Source organism: Centroberyx gerrardi, chromosome 16 (assembly GCF_048128805.1).
Source record: "Centroberyx gerrardi isolate f3 chromosome 16, fCenGer3.hap1.cur.20231027, whole genome shotgun sequence".
NCBI lineage: Eukaryota > Metazoa > Chordata > Actinopteri > Beryciformes > Berycidae > Centroberyx > Centroberyx gerrardi.
The window spans coordinates 6,712,884-6,723,776 of NC_136012.1; the positions used below are offsets into that span (position 1 = coordinate 6,712,884).

General features: G+C 40.4%; 1 protein-coding gene across 1 annotated transcript; it reads right to left on the bottom strand.

Annotated features, from left to right (window-relative positions):
* Positions 1–3,453: 3,453 nt before the first annotated feature.
* hdac3 (histone deacetylase 3) lies at positions 3,454–10,421 on the bottom strand. Its single transcript, XM_071927122.2, has 15 exons — positions 10,269–10,421; positions 9,059–9,141; positions 8,729–8,871; positions 7,971–8,052; positions 7,406–7,462; positions 7,236–7,291; positions 6,978–7,111; positions 6,768–6,848; positions 6,138–6,211; positions 5,764–5,828; positions 5,238–5,327; positions 4,974–5,032; positions 4,515–4,594; positions 4,106–4,263; positions 3,454–3,900 (listed from the first exon to the last, which is right to left on the bottom strand). The coding sequence occupies exons 1-15, from the start codon at positions 10,324–10,326 to the stop codon at positions 3,831–3,833; spliced, it is 1,290 nt and encodes a 429-aa protein (XP_071783223.1). The 5' UTR covers positions 10,327–10,421; the 3' UTR covers positions 3,454–3,830.
* Positions 10,422–10,893: the final 472 nt, after the last annotated feature.

The following is a 10,893-nucleotide window of genomic DNA, read 5'->3' on the forward strand; positions in this document are numbered from 1 at the left end:
ACTGGAATAGAAAATCTGATTTGTAACTTTCAATGACTCAGATCTGATGTTTTTTCCCTCGTTTAAGCATCAGATGTGGGTCACACATGGTTACTGCTCAGATCCTCTGCTCCCATATAAAGCCAGCCTAATAATATTTGTTTTTAAAGTCGGTTTCTAATATACAGTGTATGTGAATGAAGGTATTTATTTGAACTGAAGTTATTAGTGACAGTTACGTATGCAGTTGCCTTGACAACAGTGTTGGGACTTTAAGGTGCCCCTCTTTAGGCCTGAAAATGGCCACAAGCAGAGGTGTATATCAAATGAGTTGGGCAAACGACAAAGGGCTGCCATTTTGATACCTGGCCTCTGTGGCTTTACACAAGAACACAAAATCAGGTTTTTGCCCCTTAAATCATTGATTTGTGCATGTATACATCATTGATTCTTGACACTTATCAGTGAAACATGGGTATCAGTATGCCAGCCTATGCCCAGATTTGCCAAACTCTCCTGTTACCTACAACTCTGACCAGAGCCTTGTATAAAAAAGGCTCTGTCAACAAGAGGCTTGATTTGCCTGCTTACCTTGGAACTCTTTATTATTGCCAGCCAGGGCCCAACTTCCCCAAAATCAGATTTTTAATCCTGTGTGGTCCGGGTCCAGTCTGTTCATTTGCTTCTTGTGTGAATGCAGCCCTTGTTACAGTGTAAACTAATGGAGTTGGACAGCAATAGAAAACCACGTTTTAAACCATATTTTCGCCTGCATCTGACGATTTCTACATGGTCACCTTGTGATGAAAAGATTTGGACCACACAGGGTAAAACATCAGATTTCCTGCTGCTGTGTTAATTCAACTGGAGTTGCTCAAAGCACCAGCAAGGTTTTGGTAAATCAGGCCCTCCCTGTTGATAGATTTTGAACTGCAGGTAGTAACGTGTGTGTATTCTCCTAAAGTACTGTTTGTTGTGTACGATGATGGACATATCACTGGATGAATGAGGAATAAAGTCTCTGTGACCTTAGCCCCGCCTCCTGCTGTGTGTCTAGTGCTTAGAGAGACCGTCCTTCAACGCAGGACCCGGGTTCAAGCCCCCATGTCAGTAAGCATTCACCCTGCTGAAGTGTCCTGGAGCAAGACACTGAATCCCTACCGGCTCCAGGACTGCTGTTCTGTATCTGAACCTGACCTCTGACCTCTCTGTGGAGGAGGCCAAGTGAGAAGAGGATTTTACTCTAGAACATTTAAACTATAGACTAGTCATTTCTAATATTTTGTTTAAATAGAGCTCCATTTTATATAGTCATATAACCCACATTGATTGTCACCAGCACACTGGGAAAGTCGTCACGTCGCCCTCTGCTGGCTGTGTTCAAAACTCACTGACAAATGCTTGACTTCTCCATAGGTCATTTCATATAAAACAGACATATACAGTGACTCTATTTCTTATTTTTATTAAAAACAAGAGTTGTCAACAACAATATCAAAAATCACATGTAACCTGTTTCTGGCTATTAGAGGACAGGTGTGTGTGTGGAGGCATAGACGGTAGAATGTGTTTTTACTGTGGCTTCAAACACCATTCGACTGCCACTGAAGTGGAACCATAATGAGACTGTTTTAACAAAGTGAAGTAGCGAAGTGAAGGACCAGCACTGAAACTGTTGGACGCTACTTCAGTATAAACCACCCACTTTTACTCAAAATGCTGCAAACACTCCTCTGATTCCAGGCCCAAGTGAAGTAGAACAACAGTGCAACTGTGATACACCTGGCAACTTATTGGTCAACATAAACTGAGACAGAGGGCAAACTATACAATAGAATTCATCTGGGCAATTACAAGGTGTCACATTATCAGTGTAAGTTATAAGACAGATCCTTCAATGTTGCCTCACAGTGTTGTTGCAAAAGTTGCCATGTGTAACTCAGCCTTAAAATACATGATATGCAGGCAACATGTTGAGGTACAAGAGAGGGGCAATGTTGCCTTCAGTAGGGACAGGGAGGAACGAGTGCCACACAGTGGAAACCATATGGATTACAGTATGGACTATAAGGAAGAGCATTGTAATGAAATGCTCCTATTGGTCATAATTGCTGCCTCAGAATGAGCCGTGTGTGTTAGTGTGTGTTGGTAGAAACTACCAGCCTCATCATCACAGCTGTCCTCTACATTATAAAACACAATGACAGTTCAAACATTTGTATATACACAGTAAAAAGGAGGGACAGGAGAAGTAAAGAGAAAAGGAATACAAAAACATGAGAAGAGACTAGTTCCTGGTTGGATGGGGTCTGGTCCGGAGGCCTCATTTATGGAAAGGTCTCATTTCATCTTACTGCAGAAATCCAAATCTTTATTTAAAAACTGATCTTAACACCAGTTCTTGACTTTTCAGAGAGGTACATGACTATTGATATGTCATGATAAATAAAATTAGTTTGGGAGCTGAAGCTGGTTCATATGCACCCAAACCGGCTAATGAGTTTTAATTCATAGATATAAAAAGGTGCATACACAGTTTTTATACCGTTCTAATGAATTTTACTAATCATACATATAGCACACCAATTGAAAAAGATACTAAGATCAAGATGAAATCCAAGTCCATTTTCATGAATGAGGCCCTGGTGCACTGACAGATGGAGAGAGTTGGGGGTTGGAACAGTTTGTGTGTTACACCTCTGAGATTTCAACAGAAAAAGAACTATTTAGATGTGGTTTTAGATGTGGAATAGCTGAGGTGTGACTGATGGATCTTGGCAGACACTGGAACAGCCTCTAAAGGAGGCGTGTCACATGCAAGATGAGATCAATCAAGCACTCGTGTCTTTTCCAGCTATCAAAAATGGATTTGAACTACATGTCCGGAGGCCTTTTATGCCTGATGGTAACTGTTGCTGTAGTTGAGACGTTTTTACCCTTCTGTGAGTGGCTTTACATGCACAGTATTCTGTAATACAGGGCTCCAAACTGACAAAATGACAAAAACTGCACTTGGGATGCTTAGAATTGTGGTTTGGGACGTCTTAACTTAAACATGGGAAAAGCTATTTATTGCTTAGACTGTTCTAAATCCAAGCAAAGTTGTTGCTGCTGTCACTGTAAAAAAAAAACGTGACTAAATGAAAATGGGCTGGTTGAAAGATCATCAATTTTCCTCTTTCAGAAGTGAAATACATCCTATTAAGCATAACCACCAAAATGGTTTAAAAAGTGCTATTAACAAAAACTAGATATTTCATTTGGGATTGTTTACATCCACAACTGGAACTATATTTTGGGACGGAATAGAAAAAAGTCAGTTTGGAGCCCTGATACTAGCTCATACTGTGTTGAAGTTTTAGTATAAGAATCTTTCACATCTGACTCACCACTATCCTTTTGAATTCTTTTGAATATTACAATGATCTTAAACAGACCATCAAAACCAACAGTAAACATGATACGACCTATTGATGCTTCAGTATCCAGCATACTAACAGTATATCCCACGTATCGGGTTTCTCCTCATTAAAATAAAGGATGAGCCTTTATTTTAATGACAGGCGACAACTGAAAACATAAAACTGTGAGTACTGCTGTGATTTGGTTGACATGACGTTATGTACAAGTCTCTGCCGCTAACATCACTTCCCTCCTGTTGACTCACAGCGGAGGAACAGTCGTGATGCTAGTGTTGAAAGAGGTGTGTTTGTGAAGAACCTACTGAGGATGACGGAGTCCAAGAGTCCCTTCGGTCCGTCCGAAAATATTGTCCAGCCAGTTTTTTTTTTAGTTCCTGCTAAAAAAGGAGGAAAAAGTCTGTCCCTTTTCGTCTGACTCCTCCCTCGGGGTCAAATCTCCACGTCGCTCTCTTTGTCATTGTCGTGGTCGCCGTCGTAGAACTCGTTGGCTGCCTCCGGCCTGAGGGAGTGACATCATCGACGGATGGGTTAGGTACAGAAAGGTAAATCGAGTGACAGTGTGTGCGAGTGTGTATGCATTTGTCTTGTTCAAACCAGAAGGACAGAGGAATGGTAAAGTACAGTCTCAGATTTCTTCAAAAAACGGGAATGCCTCTGTGTGTGTGTGTGTGTGTGTGTGTGTGTGTGTGTGCGTGTGCGTGTACCTGCTATAGTTGTCCTCGGCCCCCCTCTCGTCGGGGTCGGGCTCGTCGTTGCGTTCGTAGCCCAGGATGTCGGAGGGAACGTCGTGGATCTGGACACTGGGCGCGTGGTTCAGCATCTTCAGGTTCTCGAACACCGTCTGACGGATCTGCTCCAAGTACTGTGCACACACACACACACACACACACACACACTTAGTTGGGTCTGAACACTGTTGTGTGATTTAGCATGTTTATGTTCTCAAATACAATACAACATATCTCCAAATATTTCAAACACTACAGAGAGAGGTAGAGAAAGGTTTCTGAAAATGATATGTACGTTTTAAGACATTTGAAGAATTCCTCAGACCTCAAGACTCAACTCTGTTTTTACAACATTTTCATAGATGTGTGTGAGATGCTGTCTCACCTGTCTGGAGTTCTGGTTCTCTATCCTGGTGCTGACATCAGGATGCAGCGTGAAGTCTGGAGCAAAGTACTCAAAATACTCTGCAGACCAAAGGAGAGAAGCGGAGGAGGGATTAAGAATTAAGAGACGGAAAATACAATTATTTCCCCCTCAAAATACATGACAACCAATCAGTGGAAAGTGTATTTCCACTGATTCCAGTAACAGTAACAATACTGTTACATAATACCACGGCCTCGATTTTGATTGGTTGGATAATGCATTACTTAGCAATAATCATATGCTTTCATGTACTCATGTATGCTCATTAAAACATACTAGCACTGTGATAATGTAAGGACCCAACAGAAACTGACCCCAGAACCATTTGGGGTCCCAAACCATACTTTAAGATGCGTGAAGTACAAAATCAAAGTAACTCACAGCTGTAAACATGTAGTTTATTAAAGTAGAACTCACCGCTATAAGGCAATTCATCACTGATAGATTCATCTACCAACAGAGAGGTCTCATAGGTCCTGGAGCAGAATAGAATAGAAAACTCATTTAGAGGTTGTTAATTTATGTCACAGAGCCATTCCTTCACCATATAGTAACATATGTAGTCAATCAATAGATGACAACCTGCTTCCTCATTCACCTTATGATCCAAACTGCACATTTTGTATATAAACAACCAAATATTTTTCCCACTGGCTGTACATCAGGTAGGTTCATACTCACCAGCAGCGAGCCACGTTCCTGACTGTGTATCCTCCTCCTCCCAGGACCAGCAGAGGAATCTTAAAACTCTTCACAAACTCCACACACTCACTGCAGGACAGAGACCATGACACACATTAATACAAGGAAGAGACCCTCCCCTACTACTATTATCATCATGTTTTAAACCCCATATGTAATCTATAGACTAAAGCCCTGTATATGATGCATGATGGCAGATATAGTATGTTTCAAAAGAAACATTTTCCCCTGTCCTTGTACACTCAGAATGGGGAGAATGGATTCAAATACAAGTCTGATTGATTCAATGTTTACAAAGATTACAAATGTAAAATACATTTCTACAGCTACAAAATAAAAGTACCTCAGATTTATCTGTTGCATAGTCTCTACCCTTGAAGCAAAAGCTCAGTCAATCAATTTGAGAACGAAAAATATCTTCAATTCGATTATATTTTGAGTCAATGGGTAAAGGAGATGCTGTACTCTGATTAGTGAATGGGGTTTCACAGTAACCCCGTCTTACCCGTGTCCTCGTATGCTGAGGTTGAAGCAGCCCAGTCTGTCGCAGCCTAGGGAGTCTGCTCCACACTGGAAGGAGAGCGACAGCTAGGTTTACATTCAGACTAATAATTATTTACTCTGATTCCAAATGAGCTGACCTCATCTTAACAAGCCTAACACAGCCTAGCTGTGTTTTTATGCACTCTAATAATTTATTCTGATGCCTAATGAACTGACCGCATATCAACCACTCTGTGTTTACACAATAGGACTAATTCACTCCCTCTCCAAATGAATTGCAACTGGCCATAGTCCCACTGAATATTATACAGGATAAATAATCCATTAGCTATGATGGCAAGTGTTAAATAAACAGATGGAGAATTAGAGACTGACCTGTAGAACGATGCAGGTCGGCTGGTAGAAATCTACCACCTGTTTAATGACCGGCTGGAACAGCTGCCTGTAGCCTGGGAGACACACACACACACACACACACGTTGGTAGACACACACCTTTGTACTAAAGGTTCAGCATGGCTCATATGATGACAAGTTGACAGAAGTGTGAATCTCCACACAGCTACTGACACAATATCATCACATAACTTAGACCACAACATGATAATAATAATACAATACATTACATGTTGTGATTCAATAAATTTGATTTTTGACTTTTTGACTTTGTTGTTGTTGTTTCTTTCATTTGACTGCAGTATAAAGCTAAAAAAATGCCAGTAAAAAGCCATGAATTGATTTTTACAACTGGAATTCAAGACCTTTCAAACACACTTTCAAAGATCATATTTTCCATTTTTAACCACATCATTGTGTAGAATATTATGATGTGGTCTTGAACACCAAATACTGGCATTTGTCATTATAATATCTTTGGATAGGTATTACAATACTACACTTCATCAACATCACCTCTCTGCATTAGCATACTCCATAAAACATCAGATATGAAAACCAGCAGCCGTAGGAAAGGAAGTGAGAAACAGGAAGCAGGAAGTGGACTCACTCTGGTCGTCGATGCCGTCTCTGAGGGGAACGTTGAGGCAGTAGTACCGGCCGCTCTCCGCCCCGACCTCATACATATCACCTACAGCAAATACATACATGCTGTATTAATACACACTTACCCACAAACACATGTACATTTTATTTTTTTTTTTACCTTTAACACATTTTTTTTTAAATTAAATTCTCAGATGACGGAAGCAGCACGTACCTGTCCCTGGGAAAAAGTAGTTCCCGTATTTGTGGAAGGATACGGTCATGACACGGTCGGTCAGGTAAAAGGCTTCCTGCACGCCGTCGCCATGGTGAATGTCTATGTCGATGTACAGAACCCTAGGGTGGTATCTGTAACACACACACACACAATGATACACAGACAGTTAAAGGTAAATGTCTATTTTGATATTCAGCACCCATCGGTGTAACCTGCACACAAAACAATACAGTTCCAATACAGTTGTGTTCTTACTTGAGCAGCTCCAGTATACTGATGACGATGTCGTTGACGTAGCAAAACCCAGACGCCTGCAAACACAGGGAAACCATGTCAGCACTTTCATAAGCAGAGAGCAGTAGTTCACAATAAAATATAGAGCAAGGCAGAATGGACGATACCAATGTAAGTGACTTTATTCTTACCTCAAATTTCTTAGCGTGATGCAGACCTCCGGCCCAGTTGATGGCGATGTCACAGATCTGGAAAAACAAAAGGAGAAACACCGTCGACAAACGGTCACAAGATCAACATGAAGGACCAAGACCTGTGAAGAGGTCGGCCTTGATAGAACAGGACCATAGCTGTGGAGGAACAACTGGTCTACTCATTCTAGTTCTGTGGATAAGGTCAACCAGTCAGTTTGGTCAGGTTGTAGTCCGGGGCTGCTGTTGCTTCAGTACAACAAAGAAGTGTTAGCAATGTCTCAGGGTGAGATGTCCAACATGCTAAAGATCAGCTGGCACACACATGTCAGTCTTTAATCGCCTCTTACTTAGCAACAGCCATGCAGCAGGACTCTGGCATTAACATGGCTGCAGCTGAAATAATAACCAAACTCTATTAAATCAATGCTTATGGTCCTCATAACAGGAAAACTGCTTAAATGGCACAGGCCATTGACTTTCACTGTGGTGAAACTTGCATCATAGTGAGTGTGTGTGTGTGTGTGTGTGTGTGTGTGTGTGTGTGTGTGTGTGTGTGTGTTACCTTGTGGTTGAGCTGTGTAGCTCCCTGTAAAGAGGCTCCTGTGTATCTCGAACAGAACTCAAACAGACCTGGAAACACAGGACTGACACACACACAAAACACATTTCACAAATAGGTTAATCAGTTTTCTAGCTATGGGGATGGTAGAGATGGCTATTAAAAGGGAGAGTTCAGGTATTTTAGAAGCCAGCTGATCACTAATGAAGCCCATTCTTAGGGTGGTCGAAAATGTTTTATGTCATGATTTTTGTTTCTGAGTAATTTGCATCAGTCTTCTGTTAGCACTTGCTAGTGTAATTTAATGGGCTATGAAACAATTACTCTCAAAATTGCAAGCAGCATATTCCACAACAGTGAAAGCATTTAGGACTTCTGAAAGCATCTGAGACCCTCCAAACATGCTGGATATGGGGTGTATGGATCTATAACCTAACTCTTTTTAGATAGAACTGTTTTAGGAACATACTCATCATCAGAAGCCCCAGTTCTTCCCAGTGCTTCCTAATATAATGTTCAACAAGTTTAAGCTCCCAGGCTACAAAAAAAATACAGTTTGACCAGTAAGCAGAGTTATGCCTTACAAGGCTCCAGGGACCGAAAACTGAATCAACTTTACAAAAACCTCCAGAGCCTCAGCCTGATATTGACAATAAGCCATATGAGTTTTGAAAATTGTGATTGTGTGATGAATTGCAATACATGTCACATATTTTATTAGCATTTACATTTCTCAAAACAAAATAGATTTCACTGCTTACCAATCGTCCCCGACGTTGAAGGTGTTGAGGCTCTTGGTGAAGCCCTGCATGTTGTTGGGGCTGACCTTCTGCAGGAAGTCTATGTAGTCCTCCGAGTGGAACCGACACATGTCGTGCTGAGACGCCTTGTACGGCTTAAACACCTGACAGAACACAAGAAGTCAACTCAGTTCAGTAAAGGACAAACAGAAGCGATGGAAAATATAAATATAGAATAATAGTTTTAGCTTTGCTCCGACTCCTATGCTACCTGGCAGAGGTTTTTAATCAAAACTGTGAGTACATGCTTTTTCAGTATGGATGGATGGATGGATATTATTCTCTGCTCACCATCATTTTCTTGTAGAGTCCATAGTGCAACACCAGACTGTGAGTCAGAGACAACCGGTGAGGCTTCATGGGGTGGCCAGCACCTAGGAGAGACAAACAATTTACAAATTATAGTTTACATCTTTAGCTAATACCCCTTTTAGTTGAGTGACTTCCATTACGCCCAACAGTAGAATAAGTCATATGAATTCCACAATCACACGAAGCTGAGTAAAGAATGGATAATACAGGGAATTAAAGAGCAATAAATCAGAGAATTATACAATACTAAAAACTGATAAGGATCGATTTTTCAACAAAGTTAAATGTACGCAGAGTACATTAATAAGTTGCATCATTGTATTCATGGTTAAATCACTAATAGAGTTAAATAGAGCTAAATATTAGACTTAAATAACTTCACAAAAATGACATAAAACTAAAAGGCAAAATAAATAATGTGAAAACATATTCTATGGATTGTGTGCAGAAGTACAAGTGGAATGTCCTTCTTTCCTACCAACCATAAGCACTTGATATTCTAACAGTACAGAGCATTTCAGAATGGGCTTGATATTTTGTCTCATATTCTGAATAATTAATAGTCTGAATAAGCTTTAGCCTGGACTTAATATTAGTCTGATGCATAGTTGATTTTCACGGCATTCCTGAAAGGCTGGGAATCGAATGCATAAGATTTTAGACTAAAGAAGAACGAAGACTGATTTTTTAAGACTGAATGCAAAATATATCATAGAAAGCTATTGAACTGTGGATGTCCAATTCCCTATGATTCAATTGTTGAGGAAACAACCATCAAAGTTATAAGATATATGCAGATGGAAAGCAGTCAAATTGTCAAACCCTGGTCTTCATTGCGAGACGTTCTGCTCATCAAATGTTCAAACTACTGTTTTGTTTGATATATATCAAGAAATGAGAGATTCAATGATACTATATGGAACATTACAGCCAGTGCACGGTACACACACAGCTACTAAGCTAGCTAAATATGTTGGAAAAATGTAAAGATCTGAAAAATCGTGACGTAATGAAAACCAGGACAATTTATGCATATTACGAATGAATGAGGGTGTTGTGCTGAAGTCAAGAAATGATTAAGATAAAATAAACCGGAAAAATCACATCCCTGAATTGATTAGCATGTAGCTAGCGTTAGCAGCTAAGCTGCTAAGCTAAGCGGCCTGTTTACTACGATAACCAAACTCACCGTAATGAAAGTTCCCCACGTCCGGGTCATAAAAATACGCGGTTCTGTTGGACATCATCAGGAGAAATTTCTTTTGAGTATTTCCTTTATTTTGCGAAAGTTTTGCAGCTATAAAACCGGCTGTTTTCTTTCATTTAGCAGGTAGCCGCCATGGTAAACACCGTGTACAGTACGTCATCAGATGGGGACAATAGTGACGGAGAGGGGAGGAGGGAGCGGAAATAAGCAGAAGGCAGGAAGGAGGTTTTGCCAATTTTAAAATTCACCTTTTCTGACTCTTAGTGCTGAAGTTAAAGAATTAGTAAAGCTGGCATAACTTCTGTATTCCGACAATAAATATAACATATTTGTCTTGTCATTTTGCCATATATTTTATTGTTTTTTAAACAAGTGCATGACCATTAAAACCCACTAGTCTTAAAACTAGCATAAAATATTAACTAGTTGACTACCACTATGGAAAGCAGGTCTTGGCTGCATGAAGGACACAAAAGTCCACTACGTTTTTGCGCTAAACTTGCCAACGTTAGCTTGTTAGCTATCGTTTGACAATCTTTGCCACATCATTTCTGGCCTGCTGGCACTTTGAGAGGGCATGTGAACCACAAACATCCCCAGATTTGCT

What these genes read in the sequence shown, in the direction of transcription:
- hdac3 (XM_071927122.2), bottom strand. Translation starts at nt 10,326, where the DNA reads ATGATGTCCAACAGAACCGCGTATTTTTATGACCCGGACGTGGGGAAC. An exon ending in CTACTTTTTCCCAGGGACAG is followed by an intron (nt 6,849 to 6,977) that starts GTACGTGCTGCT and finishes TATTTGCTGTAG; the next exon opens with GTGATATGTATGAGGTCGGG. An exon ending in CTCAGCATACGAGGACACGG is followed by an intron (nt 5,328 to 5,763) that starts GTAAGACGGGGT and finishes TCTGTCCTGCAG; the next exon opens with TGAGTGTGTGGAGTTTGTGA.